General features: G+C 42.2%; 2 protein-coding genes across 2 annotated transcripts in view; both read right to left on the bottom strand.

Moving 5' to 3' along the window:
• The window catches only part of ccdc88aa (coiled-coil domain containing 88Aa), a 30,226-nt gene extending 21,382 nt beyond the window's left edge, over positions 1–8,844 (bottom strand). The window contains 6 exon segments of the mRNA XM_071389521.1: positions 1,605–1,688; positions 1,993–2,051; positions 2,898–2,967; positions 5,220–5,325; positions 7,788–7,879; positions 7,987–8,844. Of these exon segments, the coding sequence (XP_071245622.1) occupies positions 1,605–1,688; positions 1,993–2,051; positions 2,898–2,967; positions 5,220–5,325; positions 7,788–7,879; positions 7,987–8,049 (474 nt within the window). The 5' untranslated portion in view covers positions 8,050–8,844.
• Positions 8,845–9,944: 1,100 nt separating this feature from the next.
• On the bottom strand, positions 9,945–20,814 carry pld5 (phospholipase D family member 5). The gene is made up of 10 exons (XM_071389520.1): positions 20,514–20,814; positions 16,513–16,649; positions 16,044–16,227; positions 15,669–15,777; positions 14,587–14,714; positions 13,698–13,895; positions 12,373–12,524; positions 11,867–12,032; positions 11,455–11,545; positions 9,945–11,092 (listed from the first exon to the last, which is right to left on the bottom strand). The coding sequence occupies exons 1-10, from the start codon at positions 20,550–20,552 to the stop codon at positions 10,863–10,865; spliced, it is 1,434 nt and encodes a 477-aa protein (XP_071245621.1). The 5' UTR covers positions 20,553–20,814; the 3' UTR covers positions 9,945–10,862.
• Positions 20,815–21,289: the final 475 nt, after the last annotated feature.

The raw sequence follows: 21,289 nt of genomic DNA, 5'->3' as shown, positions 1-21,289 counted from the left end.
AGTGCTTGATGATCGTGCTGTGTAACAGTGACAGAACACGGTGTATCGTTGTCGCGCAGACAAGACAACACGTGCTAGAATGTTCCTTTGGTATTCATTCCTGGGGAATCCTAAAGCCTTTTCATTTACTTTGCATTGCTCGTGACCTGTTCAGAGTATGTCAAATCTAGCACACTGAATCAGGTGATTCAATCCCTGGGCCTATCACACTTAGAGTACTGTCCAGTTATATGGACAATCCCTGGGCCTATCACACTTAGAGTACTGTCCAGTTATATGGACAATCCCTGGGCCTATCACACTTAGAGTACTGTCGAGTTATATGGACAATCCCTGGTCCTATCACACTTAGAGTACTGTCCAGTTATATGGTCATCTGTAGCAAAGAAAGATCTAAAAAAGCTCCAAATGGCTCAAAACAGGGCTGCCTGGTTTGCTCTATCCGTATGAATATTATCCAAATGCATCAGAATCTCTCACGGCTTCACGTTCAAAACAAATTACTATCCAGTCTTCTGATTTTCTTTAGGAATGTTATATTTTTGAAAAACACACTGAATTTTTCAGTCCAGTTATTACATACTAGCAACACGCATAACCACCAAACCAGACAGTAAAATTCATGGCAGCTAAAAACAACCCACGCCAAGGACAAATCGCCTTAAATCTACAGTTTTATGTAGAGCCATAGCTGAATGGAACTCTTTACCAATCCATATTTCTCAGGCAAAAAGTAAATCCACCTTCAAGAAGAAAATAAAAGAACATCTAATGCGATAGACCATATGACTGGACAGGAAATAGAAAGCATCAACTGAATGTTAAATGTGTTTCCTGTCAGGTATTGTAATTATCTGTATTGTCTACTTGTTGAATGTTTGTGAAGTCTTGATTGTGGTTGTTTGTAATGTCTTGCTAGTTGGTGTTGGACCCCAGGAAGATTAGCTAGCGTTACGGCGTTAGCTAAATTGGATCCTAATAAAAATTACAAAATGACCTATGACCTTAAGTTCCATGTGAACTTCTATTACCTGAGGGAAATAATTACGGAATTTCCCATATGAACTAAATACAATGAAAGGTATTATTGTTCTCCTAAATAAATAAATGTGGGATAAATGTGGTATAAAGCTAGCCACGTAGTCCTTTGTAGCTCAATTGGTAGAGTGTGGTGCTTGTAATGCCAGGGTAGTGAGTTTGATTCCCGGGACCACCGTATAAAATGTATTCACACATGCCAAATGGATTTATTATGTTGTTGTTTATTACTATATTATATATTATTATTATATATTATTATATATTACTATATTATATAGGACCTTTAATGAATTATTGTACATTTAATGTTTGTAATGCTTTTTTAAAAAGGATAATTATTTAAATCACAACACAGTTTGATGCATGTCGCTATAAACAGTTTGCAAATGGCTAGCCTGCCCTTGTCATGTCCTCAATGACTAATACTTCCACATACGAGAAACATGCATGTTACTGAATGTGGAACAAGCTAGCCTGAGTCCCAGATCTGTCTTGCCGACTCCACTGCTGTCATTGTCACGCACAGACCAGGGACAAGCGCAACGTGGAAGGAGATACTGTACCTCTTGGATATGAGCAGCTATTGCTGCTTTCGTGTCGAAGTCGAGGGTCTGGATGCGTTCCACGTACTCCTCTTTCTTCTCACACTGAAAACACACAGTGGGTACAGTAGATTAGGGTCTTAATGAGTGGGTGTAGTAGATTAGGGTCTTAATGAGTGGGTGTAGTAGATTAGGGTCTTAATGAGTGGGTGTAGCCTAGCCTGGGGGACGGACATCCTGTTGGTGAGGTGAAACAGGGGTCCCCCTCAAATCCTCAATTATGAGCTAGCTAAAACAACATCTTTCCATTTGAATTTCAGACAAACAAAAGCAAGCAGACCCTCCCCCCCCTCCCCCCCACACACACACAGTGACACACAAATACACACACCCCTCCAACTCCTCCTACCTGGACAGCACAACCCAATAAGAGAAGAAGTAATTTCTTCATTTCCTCCAGACTTTGCTCTGAGGAGAAAACCCCAAAATACAACTCCCCACATTAGATTCAGATTAAAGTCAATGATTAAAGGAGAGTCAGATGCAGCCTAACTTGAGGCAGGCTGCTGTGTGAATTTGGGTCACTCATCAGGCCAGAGCCTGTCACCAAGGCTAGCACATCTATCAGACTGATGGTGTGCTATTGAATTACACATCTGCTGAAGACACAGACAGCGAAGGCCCTCAAAGTCTGTCTTATAGGAGATTTGAGGTCAATTTATAGGGCAGCATTGCAAATTAACTGGTCTGATTTACTCATATGAATAATTGTATTATGTCACGGTATGTCATGGACAACAAATGGAAGGATGATACTGCAAACTCTAAGATGGTGTCAATCATCTGACAAACTGTACTTAACTGTGCAGCACAGATACAGTTGGTATTTCTAGTCTCTCAACAGACATGTGTGACTGGCAAACCAAGTCTACAGGTAGGATCTTCATTTGACCACTTTCTCATAGAAGGAAAAGAATCCTGCAGCAACAGGAAATGTGAATTATTGTGTGGATTATAATTTATGAACATTTTTGTAGGGGTTGATAAAAATGTTGTTAGGGCAAATCAAGTCTGACATTTTAAAGGGGATATTACCAACTTTAAAAGCCTTTTTAAACATTGAATACAATAAAAGTTTGACATTTTCGGCAACAACAGGGTGATCAAATGAAGATTCTACATCTGTGGAACTAAAGTAGTACTGTATTTTACATAGAATTCAATGGCCACCAGTAGAATTTAAAGGGTGTACTGCTCTCTCTTTGGGTTTCTCAACAGAATGTAAAACGGTGTGGGCATGGTGGGCATACATACCACAGTGAGGAGTCTTGCCAAGCACCAACAAGTTGGGTAAGGGCATCATGATCAGCTGCCTCAGAGTCTCCTAGGAAAGAGAGAAAAGGGGGGATGAAAAAGGGAAGATGGGTACAGAAAAGGACAATGAAAGAGTGAGACAGGAGGACAAAAAACCCTGTTGGGATCTGGCCAATGCTATCTGAATGAGGAAGGTTGTGTATGTATAGTCAGGCATTTAAATATGTAGACTTGGTGCCAACAGATGGAGAGGGACCAGAATGGCTGTAAGAAATGGGCAGTTTCTTTGGTGCTTCTTTATGCATAACCCTTTCAGCCTATAATGCCAGAGGCACTTTCCAGTCTGGGGAATTGTTGACCAGACCTGAGTTCAAATAAAATGTATTTTCTTTCAAATATGTAGCACATTTTATTTAGGCTGCGTCGAGTGCCAGGTGGGCAGGGTTTGCACTTTAGGGACTATTCCATTGGTTCCATTGTGCCAGGATAAGCTCAATCAAGCACAGCGAAAGTATTGGAAAGAAACTAAATACTATTTGAACCCATGTTTGTTGTTGGTCGCTACAGTGGCTAGCTAGGCTAATGTGGTGTGAATGTGTAATGCAATGTTTCATTTCCCATTGAGAAAAAAACCAGGGCCCCTCTTTAGTCCAGGAAACAATTAGTAAAGTCCCCAGTAAGAGAGTTCCAGTCTGGCTAGCCATGCAACTGTGATGCAGTAAAATCAACCACTGCCATCCAAACAACCAGTCAATTTTTCCAGTGACCGCGACCCATTTCTAGTGAGGAATGTTCAAGGGACTGGGCTCTGGGGTCACTTTGCTTTCCCCCTCGAGCTAAAATCTGATTATGAAGTGAAGTCAATTTTTTTGATTGCGGTTTATAGCAGAGTTGAGATAAAATCATCTCTTCAACCAGTGATTGGTGCACTACACACAAAATAAGACTTGGATACATTTGACATGGAGATTACAGCTGTAACGTTGCAGCTGAATATGACAAAAAAATATATCTTTAAAAATCCTGTCACAAAATGCACAAATCTAAGACTAACACAAACTAGGCCAATTACATCCCAAAATAATTATGTCTAAATATGACAGAATTTGAATCTGTCCTGAAATGATAGTGTCTGGCAATCAAACTCCATTTCATCTCTTGTAGCCTACATTACTGCAAAGAGAGAGAGAGGAGAGCTGCCGTCTTCATTTGCCATCTTAGCATACCTCCCAAATTGCAATCCACTCCTTTTTGACCAGGGCCCATAGGGAATTCTGAGGGGAATTCATAAGATTATTTGATTGTTCCTGGTGTTTCTTTCCTGTTTTTTTGCTGAACAATAATTAGAAGTGATTGAACTGTCCCTCTGGAATCCAAATCAAACCCTTGGGAAAGTAGATCACTGCGATGATGAGATTGAACTGGTACTCAACTGTGGTAAACACACCACAGACCCTTTACGTATAAAAGACGACAATATCATTTCAAAAGACTATCATTCTTCATGTACGTTTCTAGATGATATACTGTAATGATACACCATGTGTGCTGTATGAGGAGGGTTTGTACAAATGCATGCCTGTAAATAAATACAGACACTAGAATAATTATGTTTCATACAAACAAACTCGCTAAATAGATTCTGTTTCAAAATGATCTCCATACTGGAAATATAACAATATAATGTATGTCTTGGGGCTATCACACATTCACACTGTACTATATTTTCTAACCCACCAGAAGAAAACCTTAAATCTCTATTTCCCAATCCCTACTGATCTTATGTCTGTATAATTTGCTCTGTTTTTAATTACCACAATTGCTTTCATCCAAACCGCCGCATTAGACAGACAGACAGTCGTGACTGAGAGGGACTCTCTCGCTCTCTGTCGTGATCCCACCCAAATGGGTCATTCCAAAGCCTTGTCGGTCTGGCACAGGCATTACTGTAGCCTGCCTAACGACACACACTGAGGGCACAGATGTTTACATGGTGGATGTGGTGATATTTAGGGCAGTCGTCTTAAGAAGAGCCTGGTTGACAGTCTGGTGGGTGGCCTGGTGGCCGACCAGATCAGGCCAGGGCCGTGGACCAGATGTGCAGAGAGCTGCTCTCCTCACTTAGAGGGTATTAACCCTTCCCATCATGCATTTATTGAGACTGTATGTGTGTGTGTGTGTGTGTGTGTGTGTCCCTTCCCTAGAATGAATGTGGTTTGACTTGCCAATCTTTCAAAATCAAATGTTCCATACAGTATAAAAGGGAGGAATGTTTAATGGTGGAAACTTAACTAAGAGGGAACATCCATAACTGTAACTCACTAGGTAATAGGTTTTGATTTGACGGATGAGAACGGTCAGGTTTAGAATCCTCTGACTGGGGTCGTTGTTCACTTTGTTGACGCTCTGAAGAGTCGCTTTGGGGTTTCTGAGGAGAATGAAAACATTACAATAACGTTATAGCAACTTAATTACAACAACGTATTTCAGCTATAGCCACAAAGATGGTCAAGTGTTACCCGTGTGATTTCTGAAGGAAACATGAAATGACATTACATATAAAAACTTTTTCTACAGCCACAGAGGTGGTGAGTTATGTGGTAAGCCCGGTGCTATAAAGATATAGTACATCTGGCTAAACTTGGCTTTAACTCCCATCAAACCTGCTTCTAGCTCTCTCTCTCTGTTTTCCCCTCTTTTTCTGCCCCATTACATCATTCCCTCTGTCAGGCTCATGGCATGATGAATTCACAGCCAAATGGTAGCTGCTCTCTAGCCATAGCCTCAGCCTGCTCCACTCTAGCCTGGTCCCAGATCTGTTTACTCAGTCTTTCTAACTCCTATGGTCCTTGACACGTGCGAGTTGGGAAGACAGCACAAACAGATCTGGGACCAGGCTAGCTAAACTCCAATCAAAAAGGTAAAAGAGTCCTCCCATCACTCATCCACTCCATTCCCAGCCATTTCAATTTCCCTAACGACTGGCATTCTGACTGACACAGTGACCTAAACCTATTTGGCCTCAGCCTCCTGTAACAGATATGATGTACAACCTGTACCCATGGTTGTATTCAAATGGAAGCAAATGGAAGCAAACATTCCAAAACAGGGAAGGACTACCTGAATTGGTCCAATAAGAAACACACATTTTCGATTCCCGTTGCAAAATGTTTCACTACTGTGAGCCCTAATGAGGATGACCCCGTAGTCTCCTGTAGGTCTCTCTCATGTAGGTCCACTACTGTCTCCCTCCCTGCCATCTGTCTTGCTCTCCACATAAAACTAAACGCTATCAACAAGCCCCTAATCCAGAGGGTCTCCATGCAATCCAAGGGATTATCCTAAACCTAACCCACCGGCAGGCCCCAGCATTGTGTGTGTGTGTGTGTGTGCGTGTGTATTGTTTTTTAGCCAGACTGTGACAGACGCTCTTATCCCCAAGAAGACAGGATATATATCTCTCACAGTTGAAGTGTACCTATGATAAAAATTACAAACCTCTACATGCTTTGTAAGTAGGACAACCTGAAAAATCGGCAGTGTATCAAATACTTGTTCTCCCCACTGTATATATCTAGTTATTTGGGTCCCTTCAAACATAACTTACATTAGTTCTAGATATTGGTATTATAATAGACAGGTATCTCAGGTTCAGAACTAGGCTATATCTACCCATAATAAAAGTTGTTCTATGGGGTTATAGTGTCTTTTCATTGGACAGCCTGGGTCTAACAAACCCCCAGCCACACGAATGACTGTCTATCAGAGGGGTCATCAGTTTGTGATGATTAGGTGGGTGATGATGATAATTCTCCCAGCCATAAGGTACCCCAACAATAAGCTACTCAATAAGCTCTTGAAGACTTCCTTTAAGACTTTGCTGGCTATGGACTTCACACAAAAACCTATTTTGTCCCAGATCTGTTTTGTAATGTCTTGTCAACTTCGTCGCTGTCATTGTCACATCAGCAATGGAGCTGGAAAGACTGCACGGAGTGATCTGGGACTGAGGCTCGACCTTTTCTGGAAACCAATTAGAAACGTTACAGTACATATTCTTGACCGAGACAGATAGACAACAATGAACTCCTTCAGAGCAAGTGAGTGACAAAGCACACACTGTTGTGCAGCATCGACTAGTTAACAAGAACTTCAGCAGCTCTGTGCTGTATTAGTAACAGCTGTATCCACTAGACTACACGCAGAAACAGACAAGGACACAACTTCATTCTGAAAACACAAAATGTCAGGCAGAATGACCCTAACCAACCCGGCACAACTCAAAGCTCTAAAAATAGCATTCCCAAAATGTGGCTAAATTTTGAGAGGACTGGAGTACAAACTGCTTAAGTGTTATATCACTTTGTACATACATTTTTTTTTTGCATGAAGTTGGCAGCAGAACTCACTCTAATTATAGCATGCCCAAATGGAGTCAAAATGGAGTCAAAACAGCCTGGTCCCAGATCTGTTTGTGCTCTTCCTAACTCCACTGATGTCATTGTCACACCAAACATGACAATGAGTGACAAGGAGTTAGCATGATAGCAGAGAGACTGGCACTCAGATTATAGTCAAAATACAACCAAGTTAAATAGCCTATTATTACGTCATTTCTCTCGATATTAGCATGGATGATCACAGCAACATTATGAGCAACATTGTAGCTTGCTGTCAGATGAGCAGAAGTGGTTGATAAGCCAATCATTGACATGGGCTACTGGGTCAAAATGTGTCAAATTCCAGCTACACTAACTGTTTTATCTGGACAGTGCTGCTCATTCACTTGGACTAGGCTACACCAGGCCGGCATAGAGCCAACTTCCTTGTTGGCTGCAGTGCATAGGGCAAAATGTGCAACTAAACAAAACAAAAACAGACAAAACTTACATTTGAATCATGATCTTGTTCAAAACTACCCCATCCAGTAACTCGGAATAATCCAATGTCATGTTCCCATCGTTTTGCCCAAATGTCTTCACCTAAACAAAACAAAAAATAAAAACATAATTATTTGCTTATTAATAGGAAAATCAACGCCAAGGACATTTAACATAGCTACATGTTTAATATGCAGAAGGGTACTTACCCAAATGACAAGCGGGCTGAGCATAAATTGCTCCAGATGGGGAAGAAAAACCTCGCTTTCCATCTTGATCGATGTCCTTGATGATTGATCGATCCTTTATCAGCAAAACATATTGGATTTGATGATGACTTCTGTAGACGTCAAAAGAGAGATCGTTTGCTTGATAAACACAGAACACTCTTTATTCAAACAGTCGTCCTATCCCTAGAGGTGAATGAAACGCAGGACACAGCCACTGTCATTGTGGAAAAGCCTGCAGCATTTCTTGTGGTCGGCAGGGATCCCGTCGCTTTAGTAAAACTATTTGAGAATTCAAGTAGCTCCCTGCTGCAGCCGCAGTGAGACTGCATAATAGTCCTGTGCGCACTTTTGTCGCTAGTACACAATCTAACATGCTACATCATTTGTTTTGAAAATATGTCGATATGTAGCCGTGGACACGCATTGTTCAAAAAAAATTCCATTGGCATTTCCCCCGCAAATGTATTATGTCACCTACATCCCTTGGAAGGTCCATTCCCTGCTGCTGCAAAGGCATCTGCAAGCAGTCAGGTGGCACATACCTAACGTTACCTCCCTCTTTCTCTCCACTCCTCACTCTCTTTCCCGTACAAAAACACATGCACGCGCGTATCAGTATCCACCAGCTACAATTTGACGTTCTGTTGCGGACACTCAACCTACGAGTGATGCAGTGCCGGGAAAGTTGCTACCTACACTAAGTGCAAAAAAGTTACACTGATCTCTCACTCTGAATACGTTGTATCTTTGCAACCGTCCGTATCTTTGTCATGACAAAACGAGACTGATAACACACTAACCTCAGTCAAACCATCGCACATCCCTGATGCCACCACCCATATCAAATAATCCCGAGTTGGTGCTAATCCGCAAGAGCAAAAAGTGCTAATAGAGCTGTCTAAAATATCTTTGACCTTAATCTGTTGCCATGACAACGGCACCCGCCCACCCCACCCTTTCCATCCCCTCCTCTCCTCATCGCTGGGAGGGGCAGGTCCTTTTTCATCACAAAGCGACCGTAAGCAACACAGGGATAACGCTAAAGCCACGCAACACTTCACCAGAAGAAGCAGGAATAGAAAGCAAGTTTCCCATTCCATATCACCACCATAGGCTACATAAAGGCTATTCCATAATAACAACATACAATTTGGACAGAAAAAGAGCAAAACATGGTATAATGCAAATTGAGGGGATACATAAACCGCAATCCAAATCCAAACCAAAAAACTATCAAACGATAGGCCCCATTATATGTTTATAGCAATTTACAACACGAGTAAACCTAGGGTGTAATTTCAACAGGAATAGTCTATAATAAAACTTACTAAAAAGGTTGATATCAAACTTTGCGGTGAACATACAACTAACTGAACATGAAAAAGTAATTCTCATCTCTCATTGAATCCATTTACACAGTGTCAACCCAGAGCCATTTGGTATCTAATATAATACTATAGCACCATCACGTGTTCAAAATAAGTACTACCACACTCCTGATGTTGCTTCATGTGGTGCCCGGCCCGAACGCAAGGCACGTGCCCTGGGCCCCCGACCTCCAGGGGGCCGACAACCAAATTAATATTACACAACTATTTTTGTGTTGGGGGGGGGCTTGAAGGCCGGGGTGCCCCCATATAGCTATGATAGCAACATCTGTAGAATTGCAGGAAATTATCTTTAAGACTGCTAAATTCTCTCTCAGCCTCATGGCAAAATGTGTAGAATAGCATTATAAAACATAGATTTTAGGCATGAAGTTAACTGTCCCCCCCCCCCCCAAATACAGCCCTGATGGGGATAACAGCCCTGAAGGGAAAAGTAAGCCCCATTATTCATTTTCCTACACTTTTCCCCTTTACTAGGCCGAAGTGGTGGCCATTACATCCTTTGTTTTTCTGCTACTTCCGGTTGGAATTGTTTCAGAACAGTGGAAATAAGGATGAGGTATCGTTTTTATTACAGTCAAGTATAAAATAAGTTCCCATTATATGATGGATCAACAAGGCTAAACTGTATCATAAATATATCATAAATATAGTGTACATTCCATGTATTTTAATGAATCATTCCTACTTACATGGGCCTACTGGCTTCTGTATAATGATATTCTTCTGTTCTAGGTTAACTTATCCTCTTGTCCTTGAGCGTGTGTGTGTACTGAGAAGAGGGGGGGGGGGGGCAGTTCCCCCAAAAGGCATGCCATGCAATTGCACACAGGTGACATCCTACCAGTTATATTGTCATTTGTTTATATGACAATAAGTCTACAAAGAGAGGTCGTCTCCATGTAAGCATGTGAATTATAATTAAGGCAAAGCATTTTATGTTTTACTATGATTTTTTTCGTGGTTATATGGATTATTATAAAAGGGTAAAATACTGAGGTATTCTTGTCAAACTGAATGCATATTCAAACAATACAAAATGCATATATACTTCAGTGTGTGTAAATGTAGAGGTCCTGAAAGAAATGACATCATTAGAATAGTCTTTTATGTTCAACCTCCATGCCGCTCATGCGTATAATAATGCATATAATGGTCCACATAACCAGATTTGTGCAGCTTCAGGATAATCCATATTTGGCCGTCATCAAACATGGGGTGTATTCATTAGCACACACCACAGCAAACCGCAGCAAAACGTTTTGCAAAATAAACATTTTTTGCTACGAAAACGAGAGTTTCATATTGGACAATTTTAACTCGGTCCCACCCCCTTTCGGCCTGTTTGCGTCCGTTTAGTTCCTAGTGAATACACCCGTGTTTCATGACAAGTTAAAGGGAAAGTTGTGCTGATAGTTTATTAATAGGGTTCGTTATTCCAGGTCTCTTTGCCCTCCTTGTTATCCGTCAGACTCTTGACCTCTGGTTGTTGTGGAGGTTCCTGTATTTGCTACCCTCTGGAGTCCTATTACTGGCCTGTAGGGTTTTAGCGTAGCGCGAATGCCAGTCTCTCTCGAATACAGCCTTCACCTGTTCCAGGATTGTGGCACCCCTCTCCTTGAGAGTTTGTGTTGGTTTGATGACGAGTCCGGTCCCAGCGTTATAGGCAAACTCACTCCCCACCCAGTCGTGATTACCTGAGGAAATAGAGGCAGCGCACATCAGATATCATACCATTGTGCCCTGAGCAAGGTACTGCATTCCAAACTAGCTCTAGGGAGTGCTGATCTGTGGCTGACTCTTTGCTCCTCTCCAAAATGTGTGTGTGTGTGTGTGTGTGTGTGTGTGTGTGTGTGTGTGTGTGTGTGTGTGTGTGTGTGTGTGTGTGTGTGTGTGTGTGTGTGTGTGTGTGTGTGTGTGTGTGTGTGTGTGTGTGTGTGTGTGTGTGTGTGTGTGTGTGTGTGTGTGTGCTGGATAATACATATTGTATGTCTTCTCCGTATAAATAATTGTATAATCAATGATACAGTAGATTCCCAGTGACATCTGGATCACTGACCTATGTACACAGCACTGTCGGTCACCATGTACTTATTGTGGTTGATTCCTGGTTGACTATTGGCCATCTGCTCCCTCCTGCTAAAAAACTTCTGCAGGAATAGAAGATTAAAGTCATAAAACCAAATTGATTTCCACCGCAATAGAGGCAATGCTAGTGCACTGTACGGCTTCAAGTTGCTTTAAAACTCAACGAGCCATCACACATCTGAATTCCTGAGCCACTTCATTCTGAAAGGAATAGTACAGACCAAGATCAATGTTTTTAGACCTCACAAGTAGTCTAATGTCGAGATGAAGTCACCCACACCATTGATTGTGTAAAACCAGCGAGAGTACATGGTATTTTGGAGTGTATTATACAGTACATCTCTTTAATAGGCGTTTCACAGTCTTTCTTTTCATTCACTCACCACTTCTAGGGAGCAGTTGGCCAGCTCCATGCACAGTGACTTGAGGGACATAATGAAGTTAAAGGTGAGCGGGTGGGTCTGCTTCCAGAAACTAATGAGCATACGAACTTTGACCCCTCTCAGGACCACAGCCTCACGTATCATCTCATCGATAGGAGACCAGTATCTGTGTCGATGGAAGGGTCACAAAGTTACAGGAAATGAGATGCACAGCAGAGTACCACAGGGTCTTAGAAGAACACTTTTAGCTAACACCTTTAGCCACAATCCTTCGTTTGTGTTTCAGCCAATGGCACCCCTGCCACTTGGTTTGCTAAAAAGCTGAGGGTTTGGGCTCTCAAATTCATACATCAAGGCACGGATGCAAACTATGGTTGCACTCCGATTGCAGAATGCAGAAAGTATAGCTACAGCTTTTATGACATATTTTATGTCATTGGTCCGACTATAATGAGCACATTGTGAATAGATGAATAGGCTCATCATCGGATATTGGGAAGCATCACCTTGAAACTAAAGACCCTCCAGACCTTCTGATGAGTAGGGGAAGGTAGTCTGTGACAGAGATGTAGATGAACAACTTGGCGTCCTGCATCACATGCTGTATGACATCTATGTCCTTGGCCCGATCCTTAGGACAGAAGAGGTCAGGAGAGGTCTGAGGAGGGAAGGAAGGAACCAAGAAAGGAATCATAATTAAGATGAGAACACACATGCAAATGATTCAATTTGACTTGTGTTGATTGCAGGTTATATTAAAGACTGTCAACTATTTCAATAAGTAGAGCGTCAACGTTTCATAGCTTCACTTTATTACTGCCTTCTATGTGACAGCCAAAGCCCTCTTTTAGCCTATATTTCACACTTTCAAAACAAAGGTTATTTTCCAATTTCCCATTTCAAGCAGTCTCAATATTTAATATAGTCTGAGACGTGGGGGGGAGTAGCGGGCGAAACGAGGACGGACATAACCCCAACATGCGTCATTGTCAGAAGTGAGCTGAGTGGAGCGGAGGCAGAGGAGGAGGGCAAGGTTTGCCAACAGCAGCATCACAGTAGGACGCCATACCATCATTACTTCCTGTTACGATGATGAATATATTCTCTGTAGCTGATCAACATATCATCCCTAGGGGGGTGGAGAGATTCATTACTGTCAAATTAGAACGGAGACGTTTCATTCGTTTCTCTGCGTAACATTTACATGATTAATCACCCGGATGGGTGTCGGTTTAATAATTGATAAAGCAATCTGTTATGGGTGTCATAATGTTTTGTAAAGCTTTTGTCCATCTAGTTCAGAACATTCTAGGGTACAAGAACATTTTGTAAATATCAGCTGCCTGGTCAAGTAATAAGATGTCTAGTAAAACTGTTTCGGGGTAGGGTTAGTTATGGTTAGGGCTAGTTATGGTTATGGCTAGTTAGGGTTAGTTAGGGTTATTTAAAGTTAGTTAGGGTTAGGGTAAATTAGGATTAGTTAGGGTTAGAGTAAGTTAGGATTGGTTAGGGTTGGTTAGAGTTAGTTAGGGCTATGGTTAGGGTAAATTAGGGTAAATTAGGATTAGGGTTAGTTAGGGTTAGGGTTAGTTATGGTTATTCTACTCCATTTCAACAAGAGTGTAGAAACATAACTCCAAAACTCCTATAGCAAGACAATATTATGGTTTGTAGACCAGTGGTGGCTGGTGTCACTATACATTGGAGGACAGGCTCATTGTAATGCCTGGGATGGAAGAAATGGAACGCAGCCCATCTGCCAATTCCTCCCTCCACCAGCCTCCACCGATCTCCTCTATGTAATACATAGTAGATAATAACAAATCCTCACCGACACATAAGCGGTAACCTCTGTATCATTGAGGTACAGCGTTACGGGGCTGTCCTTGCCGTAGAGGGCCGTGACTCTCTTGGACCAGATAGAAGGGATGTAGTCTCTGTACTGGAGCTGCCAGTAAAAGGAGAAGACCCTATGGAGGTCTATAGCCAGACAGCTGCAGTTATAAACCATCACCCCCAACTCCTTCCTCTGTGGAGAGATGCAGGGAAGAGACGGAGGGAGAGGAGGAGGCAATGTGGTTAACTGTCTGGTTATTAAAGAGAGAATGAGTATGTTGACTGGACGGCTGAGAGACTCCTCAAACAGACTAGTTATATGCACTATAAGTGAATACTTGTCTGATGAAAACATTGTTTGTTTCAGTGTATTGTGGACTATATACCTGTTTAGTTCAGCTGACAAAGACTGCTGACAGCTCATTATTGCATGTACAGGACCTTGAGAAATTTCTGTTCTCTGCTGACATTTCTGCTAGAGTGTGTAGATTTCTATTGTCTTGCACTGTGTGTGTGTTTGGTTGTGTGTGTGTGGTTGTGTGTGTGTGTGTGTGTGTGTGTGTGTTGACTCCTCATTGGCCAATATGTTAATTACATTCAATGGGAGTTCTACCACCAGCTGGCATTAGGGCATGAAAGTGCCAGGTAATCACTTCTCTAATCACTAATGGACTAGATCAGGGTTTCCCAAACTCGGTCCTGGGGCCCACCCTGGGTGCACGTTTTGGTATTTGCCCTAACACCACACAGCTGATTCAAATAATCAAAGGTTGATGATGAGTTGGTTATTTGAATCAGCTGTGTAGTGCTAGGGCAAAAACCAAAACATGCACCCAGGGGGGACCCAGGACCGAGTTTGGGAAACCCCAGTCTAGAACTGGTACCTTGGACAGTGATCTCCAGTCCATGCTGGCACTGCCAATGAACACGTGCTTCCTATCAACAACCCAGAAATTGGAGTGCAGTCCGCCTCTGGTCAGAGCTGACATATTCACAAAGCGAACCTCGGCACCTGCAGGGGGAAAACGAAGTCAGGGAAGAAAAATATTTTGTTGTCCATTTTCTTGGAGAGAATGGAAATGGGTCTTTTTGCCTAATCAGCCCACAGGGACGGCCTCAGTGTAGAACCCCAGGAGCAGATTAGAAGGGAGCAGTAAAGTACCTTGCTGAAGGACACAACCTCCAGACAAACATTTAGGCTACTAAAGCCCTGTTTCTATTGCCCCTTAAATCACGTCCACATTGGAGAAGAAAGGCCAATGTGGCCTGTGGCTGACAGAAAGACGTACAGGCAGCCTTGGAGGCAGGAGGCAGCCCAATTTGACAAGGAAGCAGTTAAGTTGGATCCATTTGCACATTCATGTTGTTTGACCTTGTGGACTCAAGTTTGCCGGAGAGCTCAAGGAGTGAGTGGAGCTCATACTGTGATGGATGTTATATAAAATGTTGTATAAACGGGGTGGTTCGAGCCCTAAATGCTGATTGGCTGACAGCGGTAGTATATCAGACAGTATACCACGGGTATGACAAAATGTTACATAAAGTGCTGTATCTGCTTCCCTTAAGATAAATATGAGACACTGTAGCCTACAGACGTAGGGTCTAAATTTGAGGAAGTTTGCTACAGCAGGAAAATAATCCTGCCGCAAGAGGAAATTTGAATTATTATGTGGATTATAATTCATGGACATTTTTGTAGGGGTTGATATATTTTTTGTTAGGGCAAATCAAGTCTGAATTTTCAATGTGGAAATGATCGATTTTAGAAGCCTTTTAAAAACTCAAATACACTTACAAGTTTGCATTTCTGCTGTGCAGGAAAATTCTCAACAAAAAAATAGTTATTCAATTAAGCTCTTACATCTGTATGCATAATTGGGCACACACAGTACTATAGGCCATCAATGAATAATACATTGCTGTTTTTATATATTATGTGTAGTGATATGAATGAAGTGTCACTTACCATGCTCTGTTAGTTTCTGCAGTTCAGCAGAGTCTGTGAGACTGCTGGCAATCTTCAATTTAACCTCCCGAGTCTTGAGGTTGAGCAGTCTCTGGAACAGAAGCTGGCCCTGAGACATAAAAGGATATGTACAGTATGACTGTTATTGTTCCCTTTGCTCTGTGAATGTCCTTATCCAAAGACTGTTGCAGGTTTTGTGTGGCTTAGTATCAATTTCTGCTGCTGGGCGCACTGCTGATATAATGGAATAGCACTTTGCCAAAGTAGAACATTTGTAGAACGGTCCATAGTTTTATAGTTTGCGATATATGATGATGAAGAAGAAGAAGTAGAAGAAGATGAAGAAGTAGCAGTGGCATTCTTGTTACATGATACCTGTTTGCCAGAGTTGGGCCATGTCTCTTGGTCCAATGAGTTGAGGTTCCAGACGGGAGATACCACCTCCACTGAGTGCTTGGCCTGGTCCAACAGGCTGTTGAGGCCTGTGGAGAGGGGCACGTGGGTTGTACCATCTACGGAAAGGGGGAGGTCCTCCGGAATGTTCTCCACAAGGACAATGCTGATGAGAAAGCACACAGTTGTAATCATAAAAATCATGTACATCATTTCAGATCTCTGAAATCGATGATGCAGACATCTATGGCCTATGTTTATGATAGCATCTTAGGGCCTTGGAAGATTTTGACTCCTGTCAATTATGACAATGTTGTAGGCATGTAGATTTACTTGTTACAGATCGGTAGCCCTGCAGACTGTTTAGGACCTTTGTAATGACTTTCATTTAGCTAGCGCAAGTATTTGGTTCTGGGTTCCTTTCCTTGATTATAGTTCCTGTACCTCTTACCGACAGTGTCTGTTACAGTTCTCTTCTGTGATTCCGTCCTCGTCCTCCCCCCAGACGTCTACAGCGGAGAAGGTGAGAGCCACCAGCACAGCGAAGCAGCACAGCAGAGCAAAGATGGCGATGCACTTCTGCTGAGACTGGAAGACAGGGAGGAACACACATCATGATTGTGTTCATTAGACACCAAACGGAAGAAAATAGAATGAAATATGGATGACTAAAGTGGACTTCTGTTGGGACTGAAAGACACAGAGAAAAACAAAACACATCAAATCAGGGTTGTGTTCATTAGGCAGCAAACAGACTGAAACATGGACGGACAGCCTGGACTTGTCCAATGAGAAAGGGTAATGTTTGTTTTCTGTTGCAAAATACTTAGATATGGTGTGCCCTAATGAATACGACCCTGGAGTTATCCAATAGGTAACACAAATACTTGTTTTCCATTGTAAAGTAATTTAAAACGTATGCCCTAAAGAACATTATCCACATCAACCCAGTAATCAGTTGTAACGTTTCCTGAGGGTAATTAAAAGGAACCTCAATGGGGATATTGAATGCACCTCAACCTAAATCTCAATCTGTCCCCTTGTAATTTGTTTACATCCCAGATTATGACTAATAGAAATGCAGCCAAGGGAGCAAAACTGACAACTAACTGTTTTTGAAAGGAACCTCAATGGATTTATTAAATGCACCTCAATCGCTTCTTTCCTGATTAGGACTAATCTCAGCTAAGAAGCAAAACTGACAAGATTAACTATTGACAAGTCCATTAGGTCTCAGGTGTTACACAACAAGAAAATCATCCTCCATTTGATTTGTATATCAATCATCAATACAATTGATCAGCAGTCAGGATTTTACGAATCAATAACCCAAATAGAACGTCATTGGACTGTGTAGTCAGACATCAGATGTGACAAAGGAAGGTATGGTCCATACTTAAAGCAGGCATTGAGTGTGTGTGGCCGGACAGTGGAAGTAATCAATTCTCATTGGAGGCTGCGAAGCACATTTCCTCGGCTGCAATCCTCCGGTGGCTAGCTCCAGGCATTCCAAATGAATGGGCTGAGAATGGACGATGCTAGCTTACAGTCTAATGGTAATATATTGAATATTGATGGTGGATGTCCTATTCTAGAGATCCTGCCCTCCTCCAACACACGATACAGTATATGCTGTAGTGGAACACTTGAGTTTAGGTTGGAGAGGGAAGGCTGTTATAATGCTCCATTGCATGGCATTTAAAAACAAACTATTACAATTTTATATAGTGTTTTCACATTTTGACTTGAGGAAAGCTGAACTAGGCCCCATCTCTTTGATAGTCACGACACTTGGCAAATTGGTTCCTTATGAGTTGAAATCATTTCAAATACTTGACCTGTGTCTGATGGAGCTTGCCTAGCTAAACGGAACTAATAGAATAGTCCTGAAAATTCTCAGCCACAAAGAGTTATCAAATGAAGATCCTACGTCTGTAGGGGTCTTGTACTATATGGTCAGTTTTGAATGAGGATGGAGGGATCACAAGTCATTGATGAAATGTGCGTATGGTCCATGGATTCCTTTTCCCTGGGGACCAACACACACACGGCCAATAGCTCTCAAATCCTACTTTATGCTGAGAAGAAGCTGAGGGGACAAGGGAAGTGGAACAGTCTTCCTGTAATGAATACACAGGGAGAAAAAGGTGTAGAATCATGATCAGAGCACGGCAGGTGTTTATTTCGCCTTCGTAGAAGGCAGGAATCGTGGTCAAAGGCAGGCAATGGTCATTAACAGGCAGGAGAAACAAAACTAGTACCGATGGCTATAACTGGTTCTCACAAACGAGCTAGGAAAAGGCTTAGTAGAGTCAAAATGAACAATACCTCACAAAGGCACAAACAGAACGAACTGAACTAAATAAGGAGCTGATGAGACCAGGTGAGAAACGAACACAGGTGAAATCAATGAACAAAAATGAAAGACAGGGCTACGTTCAAGAACACAACGAAACAGAACACGAGGTTGACTAAAAAAATAAATACAGAACCTTACAATTCCAAACCAAAATGAAGGCAAATTTGATTCACAGTAAAACTATGTTTAAAGGAAAGAAAGAAGGATAAACACTGTTCTATTGAAGTAAAAGAACAGGGGCTTTTCTACAGCTGCCCTACGCCCGCCTGCTTTGTTCAGGCGCATCGGGGCTGAAAGGATTTTGTTAAACCTTAAACCGTCTACTTTGCTGTATTGCGACCGTGTACTACTTTTTGGGGACTTTTTCTGTCTGTTTACAATCCTTACTTAGTGCAATGTATGTATTGTAACACTATGTGTAGTAGATGTAAATTACATGTGTAATAGTATAAGGGGCGCAACTTCGGTTTCAGAAGTGGGGGGACATCATTATTATATGTATTTTTGTATATCATTTTTTTACCCAGTCAGATAAACACTCTAAACAGCCTAGGCGATCACTCGGAGGCGTCCGCATGGTCCTAAAGCACGACGTTGCCTCGTTTTGTATCACATTCCAATGATAAAACTGGGAGGACAAACATGCAAATGCAGAATGTTAGGGGGGGGGGACATGCCCCAGTGAAAGTTACGCCCCTGAGTGTAAGTATCTATTTTATACAACAGTATTGTGTCTTGAAGACACATCCCCTTGAGGGACAGTAAAGATAACATTTTTCTTCTTCCTTCTCCTAGTGGGTTTGATGTATGTCGCTTTAATTGAGGGCCAAGTCAATGTGGTCAATGGTCAGAATACAGATCTCTCTTCTGACAGGTATCCTCAAGAAGTCCCCATTTTTTTGCAATCTCATTCTCTCGGTTGTTTGAGCCTTTGGCACGACTGTTGACAGCGCCTGTATCAGTGTTGCGCTGTGTGTGGCTGTCACCATCACATTATCTATTCTCTTTCTCTTTTTTTCTCCCATTTTGAATTTGAATCAACATCCTCCCTTGGCCCCTGCCAGCTTGTCTACTGTCTCTGGGTGAGGGAGCTTTGCCCTGAACTCTTCTTCCACAACGGTAGCTTTTTAAGATTCTATGTAGTCAACAATTTGCCACCATTACTATCAATGAAACTTCTGACAGCTAGATTTAGTATTTTCATCACCATCCCTCTCTGGCCCCTTGTCAGCTTGTTTAGTGCCTTTGGGTGAAGGAGCAGTGCACATTTTCCTCTTTTTCCAGCAGCTTTTTAAAACTTCAAGCAGTCAGAAATTTACCACCATTCACAACCTATGAAACTTTTGCCAGTGAAGCAAAACAAAGAATTGTCGAAGTCAGAAAAAACAATACAACTTTTGACAGCTAGTGAAGAGTCACTCCTCAGCTATAACATGTTGAGAACGGCCAGTCCACATAGACAAATATTGTCAAGTCAATTTCAAACCCGGTCCATCATCTACTCTCCGCCCTGTCTGTCTCGAGCGATCATGCGGAAAGAAGGAGAAACAGCCCGGATGCACTTTGCACTCGTCTGTCGCGCCAAGGGAACGAGGGAACTGCTCCTCCCTTCAATTAATTTAGCCGAGTCAAGGACCTCGCCACGTTTCGCTGGGGTTAATACCCATGGGGATATTCATCCGCAACAAATACAAGCCAGACCTGTCAGATAAATGAAAAGATTTCACAGAAACTATCCCGCCATAAACCCAGAATGACATTTTCTGGTATAATTTTTAATTCCACAGCAAAATGTTATTTATTTATATAATTAAAAAAACATTATTCTCGGTGACCAATTGTATCTGTATGCAACTAATTACAAGTAAAGCCTACTCTTCTGGATATTATAATCAACCAATCAAATCTCATTATGATCAAGCATGAAAATCTCAGTGAGAAAAGTTACGCAACCGAAATGAGCCAGTATGTTCTGTAAGTACATTAACACCCAATTCTGTATAATATAATGGATAATAATATACACAAATCATTCTAAAGAATAAAAAAGGAAGGTGATGAATGAATACATCATTGATAAATCTCAAACTCACCTTCATAGGCTCCTGTGGCTGTGTAGTTGGTGCTGCCATGAGTCCTTTAAACTTCACACACCTGGTCAACTACCGGTCAACTAACGGTTAATCACATTAGACATTCTCCAGTCTCAGTGACCTAGTAAACCATGACCCTGTCCTCGTAAACCATAACCATGACTCTGTCCTCACAGTGTCCCCTTGTCCTCATAATGCTGTTGCTCTGGTCCGGACGGTGTGTGTGATGCGTGGTGTAGTCCGAGGTCTGTCCCGGTAAGCCCTGACATGGTCTCTCCACTTCCTCTCTGGCGCTTCCTTTGTGTGCTCTTCTACTCTGTCCACAGTGATAGTGTGAAAGTGTGTGTGTTGGGATGTGTGTGTTTGGATGTGTGTGTGTGCTCTCTCTACTCCCCTCCACACTGACAGAGGCAGAGGCAGAGGGAGAGGTAGAGTAGGAACAGGGCTGTGCCCACCCCTTCAGTCCAAACATCCAATGTGAAAGCTCTCTCCAAGCTGAGCCTCATCCCTCCCTCCCTCCCTCCCTCCCTCCCTCCCTCCCTCCGCTCCTCTCCCTTCCTTTCTTCCTTCCTACCTGCCCTGTGAAGCAAAACTCAACTGGCAGAAAGCAAATGGACCTTGCTAGCGACTAGAATGAAATCCCCCAAAATGTCCACTAGGTATAGGGCAGAAACTAAAGAAACATACCCACTGGGTATAGGGCAGAAACTAAAGAAACATACCCACTGGGTATAGGGCAGAAACTAAAGAAACATACCCACTGGGTATAGGGCAGA

The sequence above is a fragment of the Salvelinus alpinus genome, chromosome 2 (assembly GCF_045679555.1).
Source record: "Salvelinus alpinus chromosome 2, SLU_Salpinus.1, whole genome shotgun sequence".
In the NCBI taxonomy this organism is placed as follows: Eukaryota; Metazoa; Chordata; class Actinopteri; order Salmoniformes; family Salmonidae; genus Salvelinus; species Salvelinus alpinus.
The sequence above is the reverse complement of the archived record's forward strand: the minus strand, read 5'-3'. Positions and strand labels throughout refer to the sequence as shown.

Bases quoted from the DNA above. Each gene is read 5' to 3' on its own strand.
- pld5 (XM_071389520.1), bottom strand. From the start codon at position 20,552: ATGGCAGCACCAACTACACAGCCACAGGAGCCTATGAAG. The intron at 15,778-16,043 runs GTATCATGTAAC...TTTATGTCTCAG, and splicing joins GGCCCAACTCTGGCAAACAG to GGCCAGCTTCTGTTCCAGAG. The intron at 14,715-15,668 runs GTAAGTGACACT...TTCCCCCTGCAG, and splicing joins GCAGAAACTAACAGAGCATG to GTGCCGAGGTTCGCTTTGTG.